A 26965-nucleotide genomic window follows, 5' to 3' on the forward strand; every position below is an offset into this window, starting at 1 on the left:
CTCTTTCCTCTCTTCTCTCGTCTTTCATCTCTTCTCCTCCTCCTCTCTTTTCCTCTACATTGGAATTCATCAGTCTTCTCTAAGTAGCTTCTGGCTGTTTCTCTGCACCAGCTGCTGATTGGACGTTGTCATGGAAACGTCTGCTCGATGTGTGTGGGTCGTTGTGGTATGTTGGTGTTTAGTGTGTGTGTGTGTGTGATGCTCTGTCATGCCTGAGTGTGTGTGTGTGTGTGTGTTCCAGGTATTACTGTGTTGTGGGGACAAACTCAAGTAAGGTTAAGTGTGTGTGTGCGTGTGTGCGTGTGTGTGTGTGTGTGTGTGTGTGTGTGTGTGCGTGTGTGTGTGTGTGTGTGTGTGTGTGTGTGTGTGTGTGTGTGTGTGCGTGTGTGTGTGTGTGTGTGTGTGTGCGTGTGTGTGTGTGTGTGTGTGTGTGTGTGTGCGTGTGTGTGTGTGTGTGTGTGTGTGCGTGTGTGTGTGTGCGTGTGTGTGTGTGTGTGTGTGTGCGTGTGTGTGTGTGTGTGTGTGTGTGTGTGTGTGTATCACAGAGAGACAGATTGAGTGACACTGATGGAAAAATCAACGACGGATATAAAATGGCGCCACTGCTCGTGTTTTCTGTTGGAATATAAAATAACCAGGTGACATGTAAGAGTGTACAATAGTGACATGACAACCTCATGGTTCTGTGCAGCAGGGGGCGCTCACAGTCCTGTTTCAGTACCTCATACCACACTTTAAACATTAACTTCGGGATTTGAAGTCACATAATAAGACATTAGAACTCAGTGATGGAGGCAGCAGTGTGTGTGTGTTTGTGTGTGTGTGTGTGTGTGGTTTACAGAGCTCAGTTTTCCAGTCAGAAACTTTAACTTTATGTTCATGTTTGATTATTTTATCATTTTCAGCATCAAGACTAACTGACTGAAATGAACCAGTGATACTTCTAAATGTTACATTTAGAAATAATCTGGGCCTTTAATCCCAGTTCTGTTCACTGAAATGTGTATTTTCCCCAGTTTGTGTTGTTTTTGTAAGACAAAATGTAGTGTTTTCATCTCTTATTTGACCACCAGGTGGTGCTGTCGCTCACTCACACTCACACACACACACACACACACACACACAGCATGGCTCCTACAGTGTGTTAAAGAGAGGGAAAACATTTCTTGGAAGTGGAGGGAGGGCACGTGTGTGTGTGTGTGTGTGTGTGTGTGTGTGTGTGTGTGAATGAGTGTTTGTCTCTAATGTGTGGTCGTCACAGCAACCACAAGGACAAATGGGATGGCAGTGGAGAGTAAAAAGAAGTGTGTGTGTGTGTGTGTTCATGTGTCTGACAGGGTAATACATTTATGTTATTGATCAGTGATCAGGTTGAATGATGATGTCACAGCCTGAGGACTGGCCATGTGTGTGTGCGTGCCTGAGTGTGTGTGTGTGTGTGTGTGTGTGAGGTCAGCCATCTGGTTCCCATTGGATGTTTGAGGTGGAACAGTGAACTCACCTCTCACCCAATTCTCCTCCAAGTATGATGACACACGCGAACACACGCACACAAACACACACACACACTAAGTCTAGTGAGTTTGGTTTGTAAAATCCTTCATTCACATTGACGTCAGTGACACAAAGTGACCACACGAGGCAGCAGAGGACCAGAGGGGTTCGGTGTGAGAGACACAAATTTGAGTTTCCAGTCAGAAAAGTCTCTCGCTGTGAGATAAAGAGGTGAACAGATTCTTAAGATCTATCTATTTGTTCATTCTGCTTCTCTGGGATTCCTGTGTGTGTGTGTGTGTGTGTGTGTGTGTGGACTGTAACTGGACCTGGCACGGCTCGGCACAGCCCGGCACAGTATGGACCAGCGTTGGCTCGGAGTTTCCACGACAGCTTGTGCAGATGGTTGGTCAGTGTGTGGTGAGGAGGAGCCGGTGACACAAGCAGCTGCAACAAGCCACCATTTACAGGTGCTATGATAACAGACCACACCCTCCACACACACACACACACACACACAGAACAGACTGCTGTGTGTGCGTGTGTGTGTGTGTGTGTTACATAACTGAGGATCATTCACTCACATGTAGTCACAGCTGTACCCATGGAAACACACACATGACTGGACATGTGTCCATGCAAGTGTGAGTGTGCGTGAAGCGCCTCCTGGTGGTCACCTGAAGTCACCTGACACAAATAAAGACAATCACCCTCTTCAAAAGCAGGAAGAGCAGATTTGAGACAGGTTTGGTGTTTTTTTTTTAATATGTGTATTTAATACCTCAGACAAAAACACCTGAGAAAAAACTGACATGATGATTCCAAAGTTTTTTCTTTTCCCGTAATATAGAGTCAATTATGTATATTACAACTATAATCACATCATCATCATAATAATAATAATAATAATTCAAGCATATATCATATACATATATATATATATATCTAGTGAGAGAATAGATTAATTATTCAATAGTACAGTTGTATGGTACAGTATCAGTGAGGGGGGGGCACGTCTCCATTCTCGTTGGATAAAGTTTTGTAGGAGAGGTTTAGACAAGTGTTTGTGTGTAAATATACATATATATATATATATATATACATATATATATATGTATTAATCAATAATACAATAATGCAAAGCAAAGAAGAAGAAGAAGAAGAAGACGGGGAAATAAGGAATAAGAGACAAAATAAAAGTGTTACAGGCAGTTCAGTACTGTAGTGTTTGAGGTGTGGAGGTGGCTTTTTTGCATGTGTGTGTGTGTGTGTGTGTGTGTGTTAGATCAGATCAGCACCATAAAAGTTCATAACAACATCAACGACGACGATAAAACCTGGGTGAGGAGGACGGTGTGTGTGTGTGTGTGTGTGTGTGTGTGTGTGTGTGTGTGTTCTCAGTCACTGTTCTTTCACGGCAAATCAACCAGTTTTTGTTTTTTTTCACAAACTGAGAGAAAAACACGACAAAAAAGAGAAAGGAAAAAGGTGTTTTTGTGTTATTGTGTTGACAGTTTGTGCAGCAGCCAAAAAAAACGTCTCCAGCGTCTGTCGTCACGTCACGTCCAGCTGCTTCTATGGCTAATTATTATTACTTCCTGTTTTTCATTCACCTTCAAAACAAAAGAAATCATCGGACACGGAATCAAGTAGAAGAAACAGAATCAAGTGTTTGGACGGAGCCGACGCAGGAGAAACAACCAAACACCACAAAAACTGTACAGTTTTCACGTCCTCTGAAAACGGCCAAATAAAAACAGAACGCTCGTTACTAAGATACGTCATCGCCCTTCGCACCTTTGTGAAATACCTGATTTAACCGCGATACATTCTCTGTTCCGCCTCCACCCGCCTCTCTAATGCTGCTGCTGTTGCTGCGTCACGCCGAAAATAGAGGATTTGTTTAGTTTTTTGAGCGATGAACAGCAGGGAGGAAAAGAGCTTGGTCCAGCTAACAGCGCTCTCCCGCGCCCGTGTATAAAATATACAAAAGATTATCTCCAAAATCCTCTTCATCACTATCTCTGCTGATAGAAAAATATACAATAATCCTATGTCAAAATCTCTTTGCGTTGTGGACGAGTTCCCTGCACTTCTTTCTTCCTGGCTGCTGGACACGCCCCTCGCCTTCCTGCACAGTTCAAAAATATCTGGGTTTTTTTTTTTTGTTCTATTTATAGTAAGAAGAAAAACGTTCCCTGGCTTTGTGTCCGAAACGTGAGATTTCACTGGCATAATGTGAATGATCTAACACCCTGTTTGAACAGGCGGGGGCAGCACTGAGACGCACTACCTGCAAAAACCTCGTGCGACACCGGCGGCGCGTGAGCCGGGAGGTGACACAAGGGGGCGGTAAAGTGTGTGGCGAGGATCGAGTGAAGCAGGAAGAAAAGGGGAAAAAAGTGGCGCCCTCTTGTGTTTGCGCCCGGTGTCGCACCGCGTTTACTGCAGATCTACGTCAGACTTCCCCCGTCGTCGCCACTTCAACTAAAGTGCTGTTGTTGTCGTTGGATTACACTTCCTCTGCCGCCTCTTTCCTTCCTTGCGTCCTCGTCTCCTCGCGCCCTCACAAGTCTCCGTGCCTGCTCTCGTACTTGTTGATGACGTTCCTGCAGCGGCCCAGCTCTTTCCTCATGTCTGCCACCTCCTGGCGGAGGGCGGCGTTCTCCCGCTCCAGGAAAGCGGCGCGCACTGAGATCTGGTTCTCCTTGAGCCGCCGCGCGTCCCGGGAGCGTTTGGCCGCCTCGTTGTTCTTGACGCGCCGGCACCAGTACTTGTCGTCCTGTGGTCGGTAAGCGGCGGCGGCGGCGGCGGCGGTGTTGTGGTATGTTGGGGCGTGTGGGGAGGAGGACGAGGGGGAGAGAGAGAGAGAATAAAAACAAGAGTGGGATGAGTTATGTGACGAGAGAGAAACGACAGTCCAAGAAAAAACAGGAAATTCTTTTACTGCAGTTATCTTTAACGGCTAATGGTGCTATCTGTCTGTCTGTCTGTCTGTCTGTCTGTACACACGAGTCATAGCATTAGCTGCTAACAGCAGAGGTTTGTTTTTTTAAATCAATATTAAAATCTTAAAAATAAACAACGTGAAGAAACAGTTTTAGCTCAGAGAGGCTAGCGGCGCTGCGGAGAAGCAAAGGATTGTGGGAGATGTAGTACCTTCTGCTCGTCGGGCACCAGCATCTTCCGAGCCTTCTTGATCATGGGCTGAGGTTTGAGCTCGTCGTCGCTGAAGCGGTGCCGCCGCGGGTCAAACGCCTCCTGACCCGGCACGCTCGACAGCGCCAGGTCCGCCGGGTCGGGGTCAAAGTTCACCATGACATCGTTGCTGTTGCCGTTGGCGACCACCGGAGGTCCGGGGGGTCCTGGAGGACAGGTGGACGAGGGCGACTGGTCCTGAGGTACAGACTGAGCACCTGTGAAGAACAAGACAGAGGAAATAGATTATATTCATTCATTCATTCATTCATTCATTGTGTTTCAACATTTTATAACAATTCATTCAATTCAGATGGATAAGATATTTACACAGCTAGCTAACAAACTAGCTAATAATTAGCATCTTAACTTCACTTAGTAGTTCATAATAATGACTTTCCTGAAAGACACACACACACACACACACACACAGGTTTAAACACAGACACTGCAGAGACACTGACACACCAGCAGGTGTCAGTATGGAGCCAGAAACCCTGACAGGAGGGCAGCGGGTTCACATGAGCAGCAGCTCAGGATTCACTTTAACTCTTTGTGGCGCAGGATGTTGAACACGCTCAAGTATTTATGAGTATGTGGGATTAAAATCCACGAGAGTGAAAGATAATCTGCTGGTTTTACTCATAAAAAACCCCCAAAACAATCATTTCATTAAAATGAATGAGGTGTTTGCAGGTGTGACAGAGCAGAGAAACATCTGCTTTAACATAAAACAGAGATTATGAAAAGACTTGATGAAGTGTGTGTGTGTGTGTGTGTGCAGCTCTTTGTGCATTAGTGCTGCTTTTGTGAATGCAACAAGGAAAGCAACTCCATTTTTATTTTCAGTGGAATTGTCTGCAAACTCTGTGCTTCTGAATTGATTTTCCCAAACCAGAGAGAGGGAGACAGACAGAGAGAGACAGAGAGAGAGAGAGAGAGAGAGAGAGATTAATCCCGTCCCAGCGATTCCTCTTCTGTCTTTTTTTTTTGGAGCTCCAGGCTCGGAGCCACAGATTATAAATAACTGCAGAGCTGCTGCTGGTGAACAACATCAAGTGAAGCAGCAGAGGAAGGTTTTCACCAACTCCAGCACATTCAACACAAGAGCAACGGGATTGTATTTTACAGTGAATACATTCTAAATCATTCTGTGCCACATATTCCAGGCCTCTCACAGGAGAACAGTAGAAAACATGTGTTTGTTATATACAGTAAATAAATACTTCAATGAGACATTTATGGGGAAATGGTTTCTTTAAAAGTCAAATCTAGAGATGGGAAAATATCTGACTTTATCGTGCACTGTGATCAAATGACCTCTCACTCTCCGCTGATTGTGGTGAATTTCCATCAGTACAGAGGAGGAGGAGCCCAAATTAAAAACTGTGTCCAAGTCGAGAGTCAGACGAGGTCAAATCATGTATTATTCATAATAAAAAAACAGCTGATATACTTTTTACTCATAATATATTCAAATAATCTCAGAGGAGCGAAATATCAACACTGGACGAGAAAGGGATTATAAGATTATTTCAGCAGAACATCTATCTATCTAGACAATATCAATCTAGTTATCTATCTTACTAGCTGTGTAGACATCCAGCTATCTAATTAGCTCGCTAACTAGCTGTGTAGGTATCTATATGTCTAATTAGCTAGTTAGTTTATCCATCTAGTTAGCTAGCTAATTAGCTGTGTAAGTATATATATTAATCTACTAAGCTAGTTAGTTAGTTATCTATCTAGTTAGCTAGCCATTTAGCTGTGGAGATATCATCTGTATCTAGTTAGCTAGCTAACTAGCTGTGTAGGTATCTCTCTATCTGTCTACTAAGAAAAGAAAGCATTAGGAATAAAGTCAGCGTGGAAGTCGGTTGATGCAGGTAGACGTCGTCGTTGTCGTGGCGTGACGCGGAAAATTCACGCTTGGCTAAGAAAAGATCGCACAATTTGATCTGTTGTTGTTGTAAAAACGCTTTTTGTGGTGACACTGGCACCGGATCAGACTCTCCTGCACCGCCTCTGGACCCTGAAACTGTCAGTCATTTTATTACCACAGAACCACCAACAACCTCAGAAAGTGCAGCTGAAAACACTGAACCACACAGTGAGTGACACACGCTGGGGTTTGAAACTTTGTCAATGGTGGTTTTTCAAAAGTCTGATCAAATCGGGTGTGTTGACATCCAGCGGTTTGACTGCAGTGATTTTTAATGAGGCTATAAACTAAAAAAATAATAAAATACAATAAACTCTGGAGGAGCAGAGAGAGAGAAACGACAAACGCCTTCACTTCTACACAATTTCTGCCAAATACGAGTCGTGACATTCTGCAGTCAGTACAAAAAACATCCCACACTTCCTGCTCCAACCTAACAATAGAAGGTTTATGTGACAGTGTGAATGAGAGCTGGGATTTACAGAGGAGCCTGAAGGCATCACAAGATATTACCACAACAATAATGGCAAAAATTGTTAAAAAAACAACAAATAAGATGGTTTCAAAACACATTTTAAACAAAAAGAGGGCGGAGCCTTCTGTTTGAAGTCACACATATTTTTGTACAAGCGGAAATATTTTAACGAATGTGACCAACATTCTTTAAAAACTTATAAAAAGGTATAAAAAAATTATAACATTTTAATCAAAAAAGAACTTCCAGTGGTTTTTTGGGGGCGGAGCTTTGACCAGAGAGCCAACGTGACAAGGTGGGAACAAACTGTTTACAATTTCGAGTTTAACATTTATCGTTTTAACTGTACAGAATAATTGTAAATCACAATATTAATGTTAAAAAATAAATAGAATTCATTAAAAAAAACTAAAATTTGTGCACATTTTCTTAAATCTTACGGATACAAACTATTTTTACGATAATCCTGGGATTTGCAATTTTTTAATAAGTTAAAATTTTAGTTTTATCGACCAGTGTCTTTTAGCGGTAGCAGCTTCATGTTGACGAAATGCCACATTTGGTAAAAGCTCCGCCCCCAAAACACTAAAAACCCTTTTTTTGTACGATTAGAATTTTTTATGTTTTTTTTTTAACAATAGTTTACAATAGTTGCAATAATATGTTTGTTTTTTGTGTTTTGAGTTTATTCTGTTTGTATATTCACAGCTTTATAGATCAAATGAATTTAAAAATAAAGCAATATTCTGAATTCAACGTGTAAGAAGACGCGACAAACAGTGTATATATACGTAGTAGTGAATTTATAACACACACACACACACACACACACTGTGCTCCATCTGTCTGCTGCAGATCAGCTGCTGTCGCCTTCATCTCTCTCTCTCTGGCTCTGATCCTGGATTAATTAATCCGCCCCAAAGCCTCATACTAAACACGACCATTTTAGGTCGAAAAGTTGAATCAGGTTCAGGCACAAAAATCCTCCTGATGCTAAAACTATTTGTGCTGCAGCTCGCTCGGCCTCCGCTTCATTTCCTGTCTGAGAGCAGGAAATTATGAAGAAGCCGCCACAGATTCTTGGATTCTCTCAGTGATTTTCATTCATTTATCACAGATTATGTCTCTCTCTCTCTCTGTCTGTCTCTCTCCACATCGATGTTATGTTCGAGTTAAAGCATCTCTCGATCCAACAATATAACATCAGAACATTGTTTGTTTGATTCTACTTTCCTGGAAACTTTCCTCATCATTTCCTGAAAATGATCTAGTATTTACCCGTAAATTCTGCGGATTTCAGCTGTTTTACTTAAACAGGGGTTCCCACATACCAAATTCAAGGACTTTCCAGGACCAGTCCCCTCAAATGCAAGGACTTTCCAGGACCAATCCCCTCAAATTCACTGACTTTCCAGGACCAATCGCCTCCAATTCAAGGACTTTCCAGGACCAGTTCCCTCAAATTCAAGAACATTCTGGACCCATTGAAACCCTGAAGGCCACATCAAGGTGAGAAAAAAGGGCCTTGAATTTTTTTCAAATTCACAATTTTTTAAGGATTTCAAGGACCCATATCTGCACTTTCAATGACCCATATCTGTTTAGGGCCATTTTCAAAGATTTCTGAAGGTTGTTGAAAAACAATTTTCAAATTCACAAACTTTCAAGGATTTCAAGGACCCTGGGGAAGCCTGGAAGCCAGTCGTTTCTCGGGGGTCATTAACTTTGACAGAGTTTTCAAGGTCACGTTTGGTGATATTCAAGAAGCGAGCGGTTCTAGCATCAGAGCTCGTGTTCTCATCAAGTCGAGGGATTGTGGACGAAATCTTTAATTTAAACACAAACAGCTGCTGCGTCATGTAAATGAGGTTTGGCCTCAGGACGTGAAGTGTTGATCCTCGCATGAAGAGGCGTGCTGATGAATGTCGATGGTGAGGCAAAGTTTCAAACTATTCCGAGGACATTTAAAAACTCTCACATCAAAGTTTTTAAGCCTCTGTCTGTCCTTCAGAATAAAAAAAAAAACCAAACAGCTTCTCCCTGTCCTGGACTGTTCTCGTCAGCCGTCGTGGGCGAAGACGCCCACCGAGGCAGAAAATAGACGGGCTGAGGTTTGAAGAGTCAGGTGAGCAACTCCACTCTTTTCACTCTGTCCATCCACCCACACGACGGAGGAGCCGCCGCCGCAGCAGCAGCAGCAGCAGCAAAAGCAGCAGCAGCAGCAGCAGCAGCAGCAGCAAAAGCAGCAGCAGCAGCAAAAGCAGCAGCAGCAGCAGCAGCAGCAGCAGCAGCAGCAGCAGCAGCGGCCGGAGCCGCAGCAAAGGCAGCAGCCGCAGAAGGTCGGAGGTGAAACCAAACGCAATCATCAATATGTGAGAACTGTGACTGTTAGATTAGAAAACGTGAATTGAAGCCTATGGATTATGTGGAAAACCTGGATTATCAGGGGGCGATCACACTGGTTCATATGTAAATAAGTCCGTTAAATGAGATTTAAAAAACACTTGATTTCGAATGTCAACAAAGATTTTCCTGAGAGTTTTATGGTCTAAATCACAGAGCGGCATCCATTTTGTGTTTCTGTAAAAAATTACAGTATAAGGTAAAAAAAGAATGATCGCACAACGGAATCACTGAGTAATAACAACATAAAACAATAATAACACAGTCACATCCTCCTCCTCCAGAAGCTAAGCTAACATTAGCAGTTAGATGATTGTGTTTGTTTGCCGTGAAGGATGCAGCCTGTGAAACAGCCTCAGCATTCATGCTGTCATCAGCCGTCAGGGACCTTTGTTGTTGTACTTGACTCGACCCTGTGAGTGAAACACATGAGCTGAGACTTCCAACATGTGATGTGACACAGTGAAGGAAGTGCGTTACATAAAGAACTCCCCTCCCTGTAACGTAAACACTGACACAGGCTCCGCCTCCAGCTCCACTGCTCCTGTCTCTGCTGCCACTGTTCCACTTATTAACCTCATTCATGAGTGAGTGAGTGAATACTGACTAATTTAAATCAACTCACTCTCCCACACCAAACCTCATAGAGAACATCAGTGACTTTAGCTGCTTTAATGATTACCCACACACGTGTGTTTTTTTGTATGAACAGGTATATAGTATATTGTGACATAACGGTCATGTGACATAAAGGTCATGTGACGACGCAGGTATCAGATTTATGTTTTTTTTTGTCTCTTTTCACCATATTTGTTTTTAACCCGTGTGCTTTTATCTTTGTGTGTTTATCAGTTACTGTACATCACACACACACACACACACACACACACACACACACAGTCAGGCGTGGTCTCACACCATCTGCACACACAAACACAAACACACTGTCAGACGTGCAGAGCAGGACACAGGGTGTGTGTGGTGTGTGTGTGTGTGTGTGTGTGTGTGTGTGTGTGTGTGTGTGTGTGTGTGTGTGTAGTAGTAGTGACCTCTCGCTCTCACTCTCTCTGTAATCTCTTTAAATCACTGCTCTCTGCGCTCACAGTCAAATCTCTCTGTAATCTCTTTAAATCACTGCTCTCTGCGCTCACAGTCAAATCAGATTATCAGACGTTTGGCCCGTGAACACGTGGCATAACAAGACGACAACATCGGTGTGTGACTATTATTCATTGTTTTTGAGTCTTAGATCCACAGCTGCCACAAACATTACTTCTTCACTACTTGTTTTATTCATTTATTTAAGAATAACTTAGAAAACACGATGTAAAATCTCCTTATTTATTTAAAAATATCATTATTTTAACTGGTTTTATCGGAGCAAATCATGGAATGACAATGCTAGTGCTGCTAGACTATGCTAGCATAAACGTTTTTAGCTTGTTCATGTTCTGCTAGCTGACAAGAAAATGATAATTATGATTTACATCAGGCTAGTTAGCATTTAAGCTCTTTCCACACAAGGCTAAATGTGATATATATTGTCAGGTACAGGTTTAATATAAACATGTACTAATGTACTATACTCAAAATGAATTATCACATTATTATTATCAAGCCTGAAACGACTGTTAAACGCATTACCACTGATGGCCACCAGGTGTTAATACATTTATTCAAAAAACATATCTCATAAAAATTTGAATTTTTTCTACAATAACACTAATTCTGGACATAAAGATTGTGATATTTGGGAGGGGGCGTGTCTAATTGAGTGACAACTCTGATGAGTTGTTTGTTGTTTCCAGATTGTTTCACTCTAGTCTTTTATTTATTTATTAGTTTGTTTTCCTCTTGTTTTTTGCACCTCTTATTGTGAAAAGCTTGATTCTGTTTTTATTTTGGAAAATAAAGATCATGTTTTTTGTGCGTTGGTTTTACTCAGTATATTTCAATTAAACAACAGCATTTCTTTCCTTTCCCTTTTTGTTTTTGCTTCACTTTCTTCCCGAGTGTTTATTTGCTCTGTCATCTCCACTCTTTCCTCCTCCCTCCCTCCCTCCCTCCCTCCCTCTGTACTCTGCAGCAGCACGTGAGGTGGCAGCCGCACATGGCCTGAGCGTGTGAGAGAGAGAGAGAGAGAGAGAGCTTTCAAAAACATGCTAAGCTAACACTCGCTCACTCACAGTCTCGCTCTCTCTACAGAGTCAGTATCTGGTTTAACCCTTCACTTGCCCTTCACATTCATGGCAGTCCTGAGAGTTAAACCTGCCTCAGTGTCACCAAGTCTTTATTTAAAGCAGCAGCAGCAGTAACAGCAGCAGCAGCAGCAGCAGTAACAGCAGCAGCAGCAGTAACAACAACAGCAGTAACAGCAGCAGCAACAGCAGTAACAGCAGCAGCAGCAACATCAGTAGCAGCAGCAGCAACACCAGCAGCAGTAACAGCAGTAGCAGCAGCAGCAGTAACAGCAGCAGTAACAGCAGCAGCAGTAGCAGCAGCAGCAGGCAGCAGCAGCAACAGCACCAGCAGTAACAGCAGCAGCAGCAGGCCACCAGCAGCAGCAGCAGCAGCAGTAACAGCAGCAGCAGCAGTAACACCAGCAGCAGCAGCTCAACGTTCACATTCAAACTGCAAAATGATTTCACCGCTCAATGACCTCCTTGAGAGATAAATCTGAGATTAATCGGATATTTATCTCGTCTCCACGCTGGTATTTAATCTCAGTTTGAGCTGAAACACCTGTATTTATTTCTCAAATATATAATTACGCGAGAACGTTAGTCTTGAGTAAATGGTCACCACCGCTCCTCTCTGATTGCTCTCCAAATATGGGACCAAAATGTCCGAATCAGTTAGGGCTCCTCCTGGTGGAGGATTATGTAGTGCACGACCAACCGTCATGACCGCAAGACTCTCCACTATAAAGCCAGAAAGACATTTATCACGCGTTGGTATACACTTGCAAGCTGCTTCACGACGTTCACGACGGAGACCGGTCCAGAGGAGTCATCGGTGTGAGCGCAAATGTCCACGGAAGCCACACACACACTCACACACTGGAGAATCTGCTGCCAGATCCCGAGTATCATCTCCTGCAGGAGAAACGGCAGATGATCCACAGCAAGATCTTCTGGAGATTCTTCTTCCAGATCCTCTAGAGATTCTTCTTCCAGATCTTCTGGAGATTCTTTTTCCAGATCCTCTAGAGATTCTTCTTCCAGATCTTCTGGAGATTCTTCTTCCAGATCTTCTGGAGATTCTTCTGGAGATTCTTTCAGATCCTCGATTCTTCTTCCAGATCTTCTGGGGATTCTTCTTCCAGATCCTCTAGAGATTCTTCTTCAGATCCTCTAGATTCTTCTTCAGATCTCTCTTCTTCAGATCCTCTTCTTCTTCCAGATCTCGAGATTCTTCTTCCAGATCTTCTGGAGATTCTTCTTCCAGATCCTCTAGAGATTCTTCTCTTCTTTCTTCTTCAGATCCTCTAGATTCTTCTTCCAGATCCTCTAGAGATTCTTCTTCCAGATCTTCTGGAGATCCTCCTGCTGTTGTGAGCACACCCAGATATTATCTTGCCACATTCATCGTGCATGAACAGCAAAGTCCTGAGAATATCTGGACCCAAAATCCCCAAACTCTGCCCAGAGTTCATGTCTGAAAACAGCGACAGACGACTTGAGGGCAGAGAGATAAACCAACGGCTTAAAGTCAGAATGTTCCCACAGAAGATTCAACTTTGGATGAAGCATGATTAAAAAAACGAGGCTTAAGATCCAGAAAATCCAGCTCATAAATCAGTAAAAACAAATCAAATCAAAGTGTGAGGTGAATTGTGGTTTGTTTGTTTTCCACAGAAGTTATACTCTCAGAACTCGCTGCTTTGTTTTTGTTTATGCTTCCAACTGGAGGTTCTATCACTTCTGCGTCATGTGTCGGCGCGAGAACACAAGGTTGTTATCGCCGAGCAGATTCTCACGGAGGTCAGTTGACGACAAAAGCCTCGGGCAGAGAAGATGGTGTGATTAGATTTAGGACCGCAGGTGTCGCTTCTCCTGAGGTGTCAGTCATGTGTGCAGATGCAGCGCTTCATTAGCTTTAGAGACAAAAATAAAAAGTGTTGTGCAGCAGATGCAGAGCAGCGAGTTCACCAAGCCTCAGGCTCACAGTGAAAAATCTGGATTTAATCAGGGATCAACTTTGAACTGAGGACAACATTCAGATGGTGGACTCATCTGCTTGGACGTGAAGGTTAAACGGATCGACTCTGAAATTCACCCAATAAAAAAAGAAATACAATAAAGGGTACAATCAGCCATGGGTGGAGTCGAACTTGCGACCAATGCGATCATGATATCTTTCGCACACAGGGTACCGGTCTTAACCACTCCCCCATCACGTCGTCATTTTCTTGGTTTGACTTTAGTTGCTCGTTGTTTTGCGTGGAATCTCATGTCAACTGCGATGAGAGAGACAGTGTCCACAACAACGCTAGTAACTATGTCTCCACGTTTGTCCTGCATCAGCCTCGTCTACGTACATCAAGCAACGCAGGGCATGAAACAGTAGGTGGCGCCGTAACAAACAAGGGAGGCATTTACCTAAATATCAACTTCACTTCTTTCAAGCACTTTCAATGACCCATGTCTATTAGGGCTTTCAGGGCCTTGAATTCACATACTTTCAAGGACTCATAGAAATACTGAAGGGGACACCAGTGGCAGGAGACATTTACCTAATTATCAACTGAACGTCTTCCTCGCTCAAAATTCAAGCAATTTTAATGGCCCGTGTCTGTTTAGGGCCATTTTCAAAGAACTTTCAAGGGCCTTGAAAAAAATTCCCAAACTTTCAAGGATCTGTGGAAACCTGATGATATGTTTCACGTCTTTATCTCACTGTTACAAAGACTTTTCCAATGTTTGTGAACTACTCACTCTCCCACACCAAAGCCCAAAGAGAAAATCAACGATTTTAACATCACACACACACACAGACACACACACGCACACACACACACACTGTTGCCTCATCACTAAGTTCAAATGGCTTATTATAGTGATTTCAGCTTTTAAAAGCTTTCATTCAGAGTGACCTCAGTGGCACAAAGTGGCCACACGAGGCAGCAGAGGAGCAGCAGCTCCTGTGTCGCCGCAGCTAAAATCACTGACTTCAGTGGTATTTATCCCAGTTTTCCCTGATCACCAGCCCTGAGAGAATCTGTGATTGTGAGAATTGTCCTGATTAATTATCTATTTCCTCGAGGATTCTTTTTTTTTTCAAACAGGAAAACAAACACAGAGCGTGTTCTTCCTGCAATTTAAAAAAAACCAACAACATTCCTTATCAATTCTCTCTTTAACAGAACAATCTTGAAATTCTATCGTACACAGACTTGTAACTGTATTGAAAGATCGTGTATAAAATGACAGAATCAGAGCAGCACGTTCATGAACGAAGCCGAACTGTTGATTCATTAAAGAGACTTTGAAAAAAACAGCCTTCATCTCTGATGTTTAGCAACAAAAGTTAAAATTTTAGTTTCAGTAAAAGTGTGATCTGCTGATGAGATTGAATTTTATTTTCCTTAAAAACTGGTCATTGTTTACCACTTTGTGGCTGTGGCAACACAACGATGAACAGGAGACAAACACGTCACGATATCTGGGGGGAAACATCCTGGAAATGTTGAATTTCATCTAAATTATTCAGCAAAATAAACATTCATTTAAAACAAATATGGACTTAAACGTGAGGTTAAAGCACAGTGGAGATGTATGTGAGGATAATGGACAAACGCTGTTTTCCTTCCAGTCAAACAGTAACTGTTATTATGAGACGTTCACGCAGCACAAAACACCAGCGTAGGATTTGTGTGGGAAGAATAAATTCTCCTGGAAAAACGACGTTGACTCCATGAGAGAAAAAAGAAAATCAGATAAGGCTGAAAACTCTCGCAGCACAATGACTCACTGCTTTGAGGCAACGTGAACACAACTGAAGTGAAGACTGACATGATGATGTCACGTTATCTGTAGATCCCAGTTTATCACACGAAACTTTACATTTCATCTCAATGATCCAGAAACAATAAAGATTAGCATTCAAGACAAAGCATGTAAAAACTCAGCTGATTCTTAGGACACTCAAATCCTGTGAGGTTGCCAGGTTTGTGAGGGAAAAGTCGCTCAGTAATCGCTCTGACAGTGAACAGTTAGCAAAACATCTGGTTTAGTGTTTTGTTTTTAAAAAAATAAATCTATTTTCCTTTCACTCTGTTTCCACACAGATGGAGAGAATCATTTTTTTTAATTTAAACTGTGTCGTGCCTGGAATTTACCAGGAGAGAAGGCTGCTAGCAAGCTAATGCTAGCAAGCTAATGCAAGCTAACGAAACCAGCAGGAACAGCTGCTAACCCATCTGAGACATTCAATTACTGTATATAGCATCAGGCTAACATCTTGTAGTTGCAGCTCTGTTTTTTTTCTGCCGATTCATTGTCCTCCAAAGCAGCGTTTTTGCATTTTTTCTACTGACTTATCCTAACCCTAAAGTAGCGTTTTTTCTGCTGACTCATTATCCTCTGAAGTAGCGTTTTTTTTCTACTGACTTATCCTAACCCTAAAGTAGTGTTTTTTCTGCTGACTCATTACCTTCTAAAGTAGCGTTTTGTCTGCTGACTTATCCTAACCCTAAAGTAGTGTTTTTCTGCTGACTCATTACCTTCTAAAGTAGCTTTGTCTGCTGACTTATCCTAACCCTAAAGTAGTGTTTTCTGCTGACTCATTACCTTCTAAAGTAGCTTTGTCTGCTGACTTATCCTAACCCTAAAGTAGTGTTTTCTGCTGACTCATTACCTTCTAAAGTAGCGTTTTGTCTGCTGACTTATCCTAACCCTAAAGTAGCTTTTTCTACTCGTTATCCTCTGAAGTAGCGTTTTTCTACTGACTTATCCTAACCCTAAAGTAGCGTTTTTTTCTGCTGACTCATTGTCTTCTAAAGTAGCGTTTTTTCTGCCGACCCATTATCACTCTCTGAATTACTGATATGTACAGTGTGTACACCTATATTTTTTATTCAGAGTAAAATATCGAACAAATTATTAAAGAATTGAAGAATAAAAAATACTGTTTCTCTTTTATAATAACAGGTTTACAGAATAATGTGTAAAGTTTATATTATTTGTTTTAATTTAAACTACAACTACAAACACCAAATCCATACAGAATTTAAGACACGCTAAGAGTATTATAAGAGTAATAGTTGACCTTTGACATGAGAATATATTCAATGTATGTTAAATCTAAACAAGAGAATGTTTGTTTTTAAAGAGCAAACATCAGACTTTGATATGAACACATGAAGCCATGAACATATGAACACATGAAGCCATGAAGCCAAGAACATAAGAACATATGAACATATGAAGCCATGAACATATGAACATATGAACACATGAAGCCATGAGCCCACGAAGACATAAAGGACATTTTTTGTTTTGTCTCCTGCTGATTTTTTTTTTAAATCCACAATGAATTTAAATCAAACTGAAACATGTGCATGTGGATCATATTATTACTTCCAGTCTATTCTCCCTCTCTCTCTCTCTCTCTCTCTCTCTCCCTCTCTCCCTCTCTCTCTCCCTCTCTGCTGTAGTAACACTTCAGCTCCACAGTGACCTCAGGGATTTCTGGCTGGATGCATCATCATGCTCAGCCCAGTCACGTGTTTGTAATTCAGAGTAAAGAGCACACACACACATGCACACACACACACACACATACACACACACACACACACACACACAAAGCTTCCACAGTTGCATACAAATGCAGAAACAAAGAGGACACTGCCACGCATGTTAAAAGTTCAGTGCACAAACACACAAACACACACACACACACACACACACACACACACTTGGAGCCTGGCAGCAGTTTCCAGTGTTATTCTCTCCTCAGCGCTTGCTCTGCTTCTCTTTTTCTCTGTCATTTTTCTGTGTTTTTATTATTTCTTCATATATATATATATATATATATATATATATATATATATATATACATATATATGTATATATATACATATATATATATATATATATGTATGTATATATATGTATATATATGTATGTATATATATATATATGTATATATATATATGTGTATATACATATATATATATATATATATATATATATATATATATATATATATATATATGTATGTATATATATATACATATATATGTATATATATACATATATATGTATATACACATATATATATATACATATATGTGTATATATAAATACACACATATCTATATATATAAATATATGTAGATATACATATAAACTGCAGCTCTCTTCTTTCCCCCACCGTCGTTATCGTCTATTATCGTTTATTCAAACACAAACACGTGGTCCCGGTCAGATTCCTCACAGTCTGATCCTGGTGTGTGGTTTTTGTCTCAAGGCTTCATCATCCAAACAACTACGTTTATGTTTGAAAACAACTAAACGTAAAATGATACATGAGGTCATGATTAATGAAGTGTTAATATTCTTCTTCTTCTTCTTCTGCATTTGTCACATAAGAACATACAGGTGTGAACATACTGACTGCATAAGAGGACAAAAGAGGACTTTAGCCTCTTAATTAAGACTCAATGAATAAAACGTCTTCATGTCACTGTTCGACAGGAAACTGAAGTTTGATAACGCTCACTCTCCGACACCAAACCTCATAGAGAAGTGATTTTAGCTCACAGGGACACAGGAGCTGCTGCTCTACTGCTGCCTCGTGTGGTCACTTTGTGTCACTGTGAACAAAGGATTTCATAAGCCGAAATCTCAAAATGATATTGTTATTTATTATTTGAACTGACCAATGGAGGCAGCAGCAGATTAAAAACTACTGTGTTGCTGTGACGTTAAAATCGTTGATTTTCATCATGGAGTTTGGTGTGGGAGACCGAGTTCTTGGCACAGCTCCGAAAACTCACTCTCTGATTGATCCATCTATTGATTATGTTTGAATTAGTTCAAAAATAATGATATGCCTGTCCTTTAAAAGGTGTTTTTTTGTCTTAAATGACAGCTCATGTAATTCTATCTGTTGATTCCACTGAAGGAAAAAGGCTTTAATGGGGAAAATAAAGGCACACACTTCTTTAGAAAGAAAGTTTAAATCTTTAAAACATGTGAAAACATTTGTGCTGTCTGTGTGAGTCTCTCTCGCTCTGTGTGTGTGTGTGTGTGTGTGTGAGATACTTGTTCACTTGTTATCTGCTGCTTCCTCTAACATTAACAGAGACACGTGATGATCTGTTATCAATAAAACATCGTGAGATGATCTCGCGGTGCGGAAACCAAAAGTGACGACCGACACCGTGGTTTCAATTAGTCCAAAGTGGAAGTTTGAAAAAGAAAGAGAGAGAGAGACAGAGAGACAGGGAGAGACGGTTGATGATCTGGTTCACATCAAACGCAGCAGAAGGAAAGTGTGATAAATTATAAATATCTATAACAGATGAAAATAGGCTACAAGAGAAGAGAGAGAGTTCGCCGTTAATCACACGCAGTCATAATTAGACGTTATTACGCACGATTTAGATCAACGTGCAGATAAATGTACTTTATTGATCCCAAAACAGGGAAATTCGGACAAATTCGTCACTGCAACGTATTGTTTTTTTACAGCTGATTTTCCTATTTTTTCTGATATAACTGTCGAATGATAAATAATACAAAAAACATTACATACAGCATTTCCATTAAAAAATAATGTATAACCTACAGAAAAGACTAAATCTTTGGATGAAAATATAAAGTTTTAGTGACAAAAATGTGTAATTTTTTTAAAATAATTTGACAATAAGTGAATGACAATCAGCTAATGGTGATTTTTTTTTTTATTTGGAAAATATTTGGTTTAATTGCAACAAGTTTCCCCTCGTTTTTCCATTCCAGGCTACTGTAGAAGCACTGTGGCACAAAATGGCCGACTTCATTAAAGCACAAACTGTGCCCAGAAATACAGAGAAAAGCAAAATGGAAGAAAAAACACTTGACGATTTGACTCACCATGTAGACACTCAGGTCCTCCCATCATGCTTTGCTGCTGCTGCTGAGGTGGCGGCAGCGGCGGTGGCGGCGGCGGCTGTACAGTTTCCAGACCAAGCAGCGAGGATGAGGAGGACGAAGAGGACATGGAGGAAGACGAGGAGGAGGAGCAGGGTGGAGGAGACGTGGGAGGACACTGGGAGCTCTGGTTAGGCACCGCTGACTGTGAACTCTGGGAGGAGATGACCAATCAATCAATCAATCAATCAATCAATCAATCAATCAATCAATCAGGCTGCTGTTTCATATTCTCACATTCTAAAACAATAGTGACATTGTTGATTCGCTACTTTATTTGCTGATTATAAGAAATTCTCAGGAATTCGCTGCTACTGTTAGCTGCTACTGCTGTTAGCTTCTACTGTAGCCTGATCCCATGTTATCAAACCTTGACCGTAGCAGCTACTGTTAGCTGGTACTGTTGGCTGCTACTGCTGTTAGCTGCTACTGTAGCCAGATGCCATGTTATCAAACCTTGACTGTAGCAGCTACTGTTGGCTGCTACTGCAGTTAGCTGCTACTGTAGCCTGATGCCATGTTATCAAACCTTGACCGTAGCAGCTACTGTTAGCTGCTACTGTTGGCTGCTACTGCTGTTAGCTGCTACTGTAGCCTGATGCCATATTATCAAACCTTGACCGTAGCAGCTACTGTTGGCTGCTACTGCAGTTAGCTGCTACTGTAGCCTGATGCCATATTATCAAACCTTGACCGTAGCAGCTACTGTTAGCTGCTACTGTTGGCTGCTACTGCTGTTAGCTGCTACTGTAGCCTGATGCCATGTTATCAAACCTTGACCGTAGCAGCGACTGGCAACAGTCGCTGCTAACATCAACATCGATGACAAAGCATCTGTTTACAGTCGCTGCTAACGTCAAACACTATTTTCTGTCATCCAGCTACAGTTGTAGCCGGCAGCTGCTGTAGCATTGGCGCGTAACATTAGCAGACACGGGTGTAGAGACACAGTAGCAGCTAGCAGCTGACAAACTAACTATCCATGCACTTCAGCTAACATGAAAACAAAGCTATACCATGCTAGTGATGTGAAATAATAATAAATCTATTTTATTTGAAATATTCATTTTAGAAAGCATGTTTATTTGTGAGTCCCTGGGTTTTGGTCTCTGTCAGTTGTACCTGGGACGGGATCTGGGCGCTGGTGGAGCTGGGCCCGTTGCTGTGCATCCCCATCCCGTTCTCGGTCAGAAACTCCTCCAGGTCCATGTACTGCAGCTGGAACAGGCCTCCGTCACACGGCAGCGTCCTCTCCCACAGCAGCGGGCCCAGGAACGCTGACTGGGAGTTGGGCCTCAGTCCACCAGAACCCGGGACACCTCCGACGCCACCGGGGCCTCCGGGGCCTCCGGGGCCTCCGGCGTTGACACCCAGCGAGTCCTCGTCGGACTCTGATGGCTTGTCTTTGTCTGGAAAGACAGTGAGACAGACGTGATGCATTGTTTTTGTAACGATTTGATTTATCACAGAATAAATCACGTTTTTGTGAGGTGTTGTTGTTTTCTGTCTGACCACGGAGGTTAACGACCCTTGCTCCTCCTCTCTCTGTTTGTGTTGTGTGAAGGGCAAAAGTAAAGATAAGAGCCAATAACCGCTGATATCCAGCGTGATAAGGTGCGATGAAGTGAAAGTGTGTGGAAACAGAGAAATATTCTGCAGTGAATCCAGATTCTCTCCAGAACTGTGACTGTTCATCTCTTTCCACAATAGACTCAAACATTTATGCTCATTTGTGACGGGTTTATAAAACTCTGCCCGAAGCATTCTGACTTTTATCCCACCATGTGACCGCTCGCTGTTTAAAAACATGTCATAACATTTCAAAACACGTGGTTTTACCTTAAACTGAAGGTGTGGTTGTTCCAGGATAAGACAGGAATGCTAACCCTTAAGAAAATAATGTCAAATACTCAAAGATATCTTAAGAATGAGTTCTCTTACTTTATCTTGTCATTATACAGCCTTTTATGACGGGAACAATGAAGTTGTTAACCACTCACTCTCCCACACCAAACTCCATAGAGAAAATCAGTGATTTTAGCTGGAGGGGACACAGGAGCTGCTGGTCCTCTGCTGCCTCGTGTGGTCACTTTGTGTCACTGAGGTCAATGTGAACAAAGGATTTCAAATGCCAAAGTGACAAACTCAGACATCAGAAGTGTGTGTGTGACGTTAAAATCACTGATGTTCTCTATGAGGTTTGGTGCGGGAGAGTGAGTGGTTCACAAACTTCAGTTTCCCATTGAAAAAGAGCGACATAATGGTGCGAGAAAGTGAGAATCACAGCGTACACTTAAGACAAAGTAGATATTTGCCCCCTGTGTCTCAGATAACCACGTTAATAGTGTGGATAAACTCGACTGACCCTGAACTCCGACCCGTCAGTGAGGGAGAAAGTCCGATGGAAAGATAGATACAGACTCCAGACATCGATAAAAGAGCGGCCGCTTTTTAACGAACCGCTGTGAGGAACACAGAGGTGGAGAGACTGTTTTCCCTGCTGCTCCCTGTGGGAATACCATTCCAACACACTCACTGAATTAATGGCACAGAGAATAATAAAGCTCAATAAAATAGTCATAAAAGAGCATATTTAAATGAGCCCGGGATGCACTGGGCGGGGAGGCCACAGATTTATATTTAAAGGGATTCAAAAGAACTGATAAGACACTTGAGATTAAGAGGACGAGGACACGGCTTTAATGTCCCTCTGCAAACTTTTCATCTACTTCACACAGAAACTTTGCTTCTTCTGATGAAAAATACACACCATGACTTTACTTTTATCATCATTTAGAGGAAATGTGTGTGAAAATGTAAAAATGAACATTTGTTTCTGCTTTCAATTAGCTTTAGGAAGCTAACTGTTAGCCAGCGCTGACTAAATACAGTCAGTGTAAAGTATGACATCATTATTATATTATATATATATATATATATATATATATATACACATATATATATATATATATATGATTATGAGTGAGTTTTAGGGTTGTAGACATTTCATTGCGAAAGTGTAGCAGCTAGCATTGTTTTCACGTACTAGTCTTTTAATTAACGTGTTTTTACTGAGGCAAATGTGGTCATTTAGTCTTTGAACTAATACTTCACTGATTAATAGGAAAGGAAAGAAGAGGAGAGTAGAGGTAAGGAAAGGAAAGGAGGACATGGGGGAAGTCCCTTTGATTGCAGAGGGAGGAAATAAGAGGAGGAGCAGAGAAACTGATGAGAGGAATAAGTGGAAGTGACAGTGTTTCATCAACGTGATGTGACACAGTGAATTTAAGTGGACAAGTCATTAGGATAGAGGAGAGGAGAGGAGGAGAGATCAGAGGAGAGGAGAAAACACAAGGACAGTGAGAGGACAGAAAAAGAATGACAGGTGAGAGGACGTATGCAAATTTGATAGAGATGTGGGAGGAAAGAGGAAGGGGAGGGAGGGAGAGAGAGAGGGAGAAACGAATGCAAACCAAATGGGTTTAAAGAGAGAGAGAGAGAAAGAAGAAGAGGGAAGACAACAAGCCTGAGAAAATGGAAATGAGCAGAGGAGAGAGTGGAAGACAGAGATGTGATGAGGCAGGAAACGTGTGACAGAGAGAGAGGGAGAGATGGAGAGAGAGAGGGAGAGAGATGTGATGGATGAGAGAGTGGGTGTTTGTGAGGGCGTTAAAAACAAAGCTCTTCAGAGAACGAGCTGAAACATCTCGTCTGAAACTACACACATGAACTCATCTTCATCATCTGTGTGTGTGTGTGTGTGTCAGTCACACTCACCATCATCACCTCCAAATTACACTGAACACACAGACACAGGAAGTGCAGCTGCAGCAACAGGCCACCAGGCGGCGCCAACCAACGACGACTATTTACTGATGTTTACTGATTTCTGAGTCTGATACCGATATCACAAACTTTTATGAACGTATGAAACCGTTAATGACACATTTGTGCTGAGTCATTTCAAAGTCACAAACATGACACATGAAGCATGCAGTATATATATGTATATGTACATGTATATATATACATACATATATATACACATATATGATCTTTGGACATTTTTATCTGTCCAATATCCGATTCCGTGATTTTTGACCGATACTGATTCCCATCGGAAAACAACGTGACTGATACCAAAACTGAGTTGAGCCGAGTCGTGCTACAACTTTAGCGTGTAAAAACAACAAAAACAGTGCGATAAAGATATCGTAGACTTAAACTGACGGAGATTTTTACTTGATAGGTATTTTGTTTAGGGGCTAAAATCATTGTTGTTTTTAAAAATAATAACAATTGTTAACCCTTGTTAGGCCTTATTAGCCCTTGTTAAAATCATTAGCCCCTGTAAGCCATTATTAGTTCTTGTTAGCCATGGTTAGTCACCATTAACCCTTGTTAGCCCTTTTCAGCCATTGTTAGCGATATCAGTTGCAGGATATGTTTGTGTCCATGATGAATTCAGAGGAGACTTCACTCCGAGTTGCAACTTCTGATGAGAATTAAAAAACGCACCACATGTGTCAGTGCCTCAAACAACCACGCTCCAAAACACCCGAACTATCCCTTTAAGAGACTTTCCTCTCACTCACACACACGTGTCACGTGACCCGCTCACCTTTCATCTCGCAGCAGTCCTTCACCTCTCTCTGGTCGCTCTTGATTGGCAGCTGGAGCAGAGACTTGAGGTTGGTCATGGAGGTCAGTTGTCCGCCCTGGGGGCCACTTCCGGCGGGGTTACTGGGCCCGAACTGGGGGCTGGTGGCCCCGGCGGGGAGGTCAGGAGGCAGGAGCTGAGTGAGGGGCCTCGACATGACTTCAGTCTACAGCAGGAGGAGGAGGAGGAGGAGGAGCAGCAGCGACTCTACACACTCTTTAAGTTCAAGATCACAATAATCCAATTAGAGACGCTAATTGACAGACGCGCCGTCAAACGGTGCAGGTGTTGCGCTCAATATCTCCACCTGGTGTCCCGGTGTTCCGCCTGTCCCATGAGGACATTAGAGTGTAAAAAAACACAAGTAAAGACGGGGGTTTATCTCCAAAATGGCAGCATGCTGTCGGGATTATTCTTAATTCATGCTGTCACCTGCTTCAGCAGAGCAACACAAAAAACTCCACCAAAAATAAAAAGACGTCACATGAAGAAGAATTCAATCCAGATTCAGGATCTGACGCTGGACTGGGGTCCGGTTCGGTGTGGTCCGCTGGTTTGTCTGAGATTATTCTCTTTTCTATATTTTAATCCCGGATGAGGTGAATAATCAAAAAGTGAGAGGGTGATGATCGTAGTCCCGTTGAATGAGTGAAGAGAGACACAGGCGAGTCTCAGCAGCAGCGGAGGAGAAGAAGAAGGAGTAGAAGAAGAAAAGAGAGCAAATGAAGAAGAAAAATGACCGAAATTGAACAAAAACACACGCGAAAAACTGAAAAAGATGGAGGAAATAAAGAGAAAACAATAATATTCACGAGATGAGAGAGAGTCACAAAGATGAAGCTCTTGTTTTCCCTCCCTCCCTCTCTCTCTCTCTCTCTCTCAGTCAGTCAGCTGGAACCAACACGGGCCGCTCACGTGACGTCACCGCTCACGGGGGACAGACGCTTGGAGGCGTGCTTCGTTTGCATGCCGCGGCCACGCCCCCCTCAGGGACACACGCCCCCTTGTCTCCCGTGTTCTGGAGGCCTGTCTGAGTAAAGTCTGTTGATGTGACGTGTGATGCCTTCAGGGCGCCAAATAGAGTTTGGGAAATTTGACTTACGACGTTAAAATACAATTTAAATCAAAGAAACTGCACAAAATACACACCCAATCCCTGCGTAATATTTGTTTATAAAACTATTTTAACCATTTTTCACGTTGATATTATAGATATTTAATGTTATATGGACACATGAGTGAAGACTGGTCTAATAATTAAAAATATAGTACTATTAAATAACAAATAAGAATATGAAATGTAAAATGTGTCAAGAAAAGCATGTTTTTATTATTTAACATTCTAAGTTGTATTGTAAAAACGATAAATTTGTTTAAATAAACAACAGTGTGTTAAAAAAAACTTTCATTACTTACTTAGTGCTGTTTTGTCCCGCTGTACTTGAACACCTCTCGCGTGTGCATGTAACTCCTCCCACCCTCCCTTCTGCTTCCAACCAATGGCTGCAGACTACTGCCACTGTTGCCAGGCCCCGCCCCCTGCTCTTCTCTCACGCTGTCATTTTTAAACCAGAGACCAAATTAACTGTAAAGAAACAGGCGCCGACAGCCTGAGTTTACAGACATTAAACGCAACACTCGCTCCTAAATACGTTGTTATTCCACGTTTCCTCCCCCCTCTCCCCCACACTCGACCTCTCATCCTCACCATCCACCTGAGTAACGGCTGTGAATGTAGTTATGTTGTCACGTAGCGTGACAGCGTGAATACAGCGACAATGAACGGCTCACACGTGTGAATGTTTAGAAAAACTCCCGTGGTGTTTGAACACGCATCATTGTGCTTCCTTCACGGACTCCGCCGCCATGTTGGGATTAGTGGGGAAAAACGTGACCCGAGTAAAAGTTGACAATTAACGGTGTTTGTTCCAGCTGACTCACGCTGAGTCACGTTCACACGTTTACGTGTATTTTCACGTTTATCAAAAAGAAGGTGAAGTGTGTTTTTATGTCGTAGAAACGAGCCGCAGCGGCTCCACTGTTGTCTCTTCACCGGGAGGATGCACATGGCTCCGGCACGCGCCGACTTCTGCCTACCAGCGACGGTGCTGCGCTGTGATTGGGCCAAACTAGGTCAGTCGCTGCAGTTTCCGGCCCCCCATTGGCTGAAAATAGGTCACAAACTCCGCCCACATGTTTCCCCATGCCAGTGCCGCGTGAGGGGCCGCGTGGAGGAGGAAAGAGAGAAAGGGAGAGAAAAAAAAAAATACAGCAACAAAAATGTATATTTTTTAAATATGAACAAAATATCTAAGTATGTAATGCTACACACATATCAGATGGTTGTTTTATATATTATGTGGAAACAAAACGGAATAAAATAACAAATAATTAAGGATTAAGATTAAATATTAAGAAAATTAATCAATTAGAAATATATATATATATATACATATATATATAAAACACTAAATGTTGCAGCCCAGAATTCTCAAATTACTGGAAAAATGTATGTATTCAAAATGTTGACAAAAAATTAAAACATGAAATGTTACACAAATAGTATACTTTTTAATCATTCTCTGCCTGTTTACAGACCTTTTTTTATGAATTATTAATATTTAAATAGTATTCTGCACGTTTCTCTTGTG

General features: G+C 41.9%; 1 protein-coding gene across 1 annotated transcript; it reads right to left on the reverse strand.

Moving 5' to 3' along the window:
- Positions 1-2646: 2646 nt before the first annotated feature.
- On the reverse strand, positions 2647-25472 carry dbpa (D site albumin promoter binding protein a). The gene is made up of 5 exons (XM_044018777.1): positions 24276-25472; positions 20777-21063; positions 19598-19808; positions 4654-4910; positions 2647-4276 (listed from the first exon to the last, which is right to left on the reverse strand). Exons 1-5 carry the CDS (start codon positions 24469-24471, stop codon positions 4061-4063), a joined length of 1167 nt encoding a protein of 388 aa, XP_043874712.1. The 5' UTR covers positions 24472-25472; the 3' UTR covers positions 2647-4060.
- Between the last annotated feature and the right edge of the window lie 1493 nt (positions 25473-26965).

Source organism: Solea senegalensis, unplaced genomic scaffold (genome assembly GCF_019176455.1).
Source record: "Solea senegalensis isolate Sse05_10M unplaced genomic scaffold, IFAPA_SoseM_1 scf7180000017698, whole genome shotgun sequence".
Classification (NCBI taxonomy): domain Eukaryota; kingdom Metazoa; phylum Chordata; class Actinopteri; order Pleuronectiformes; family Soleidae; genus Solea; species Solea senegalensis.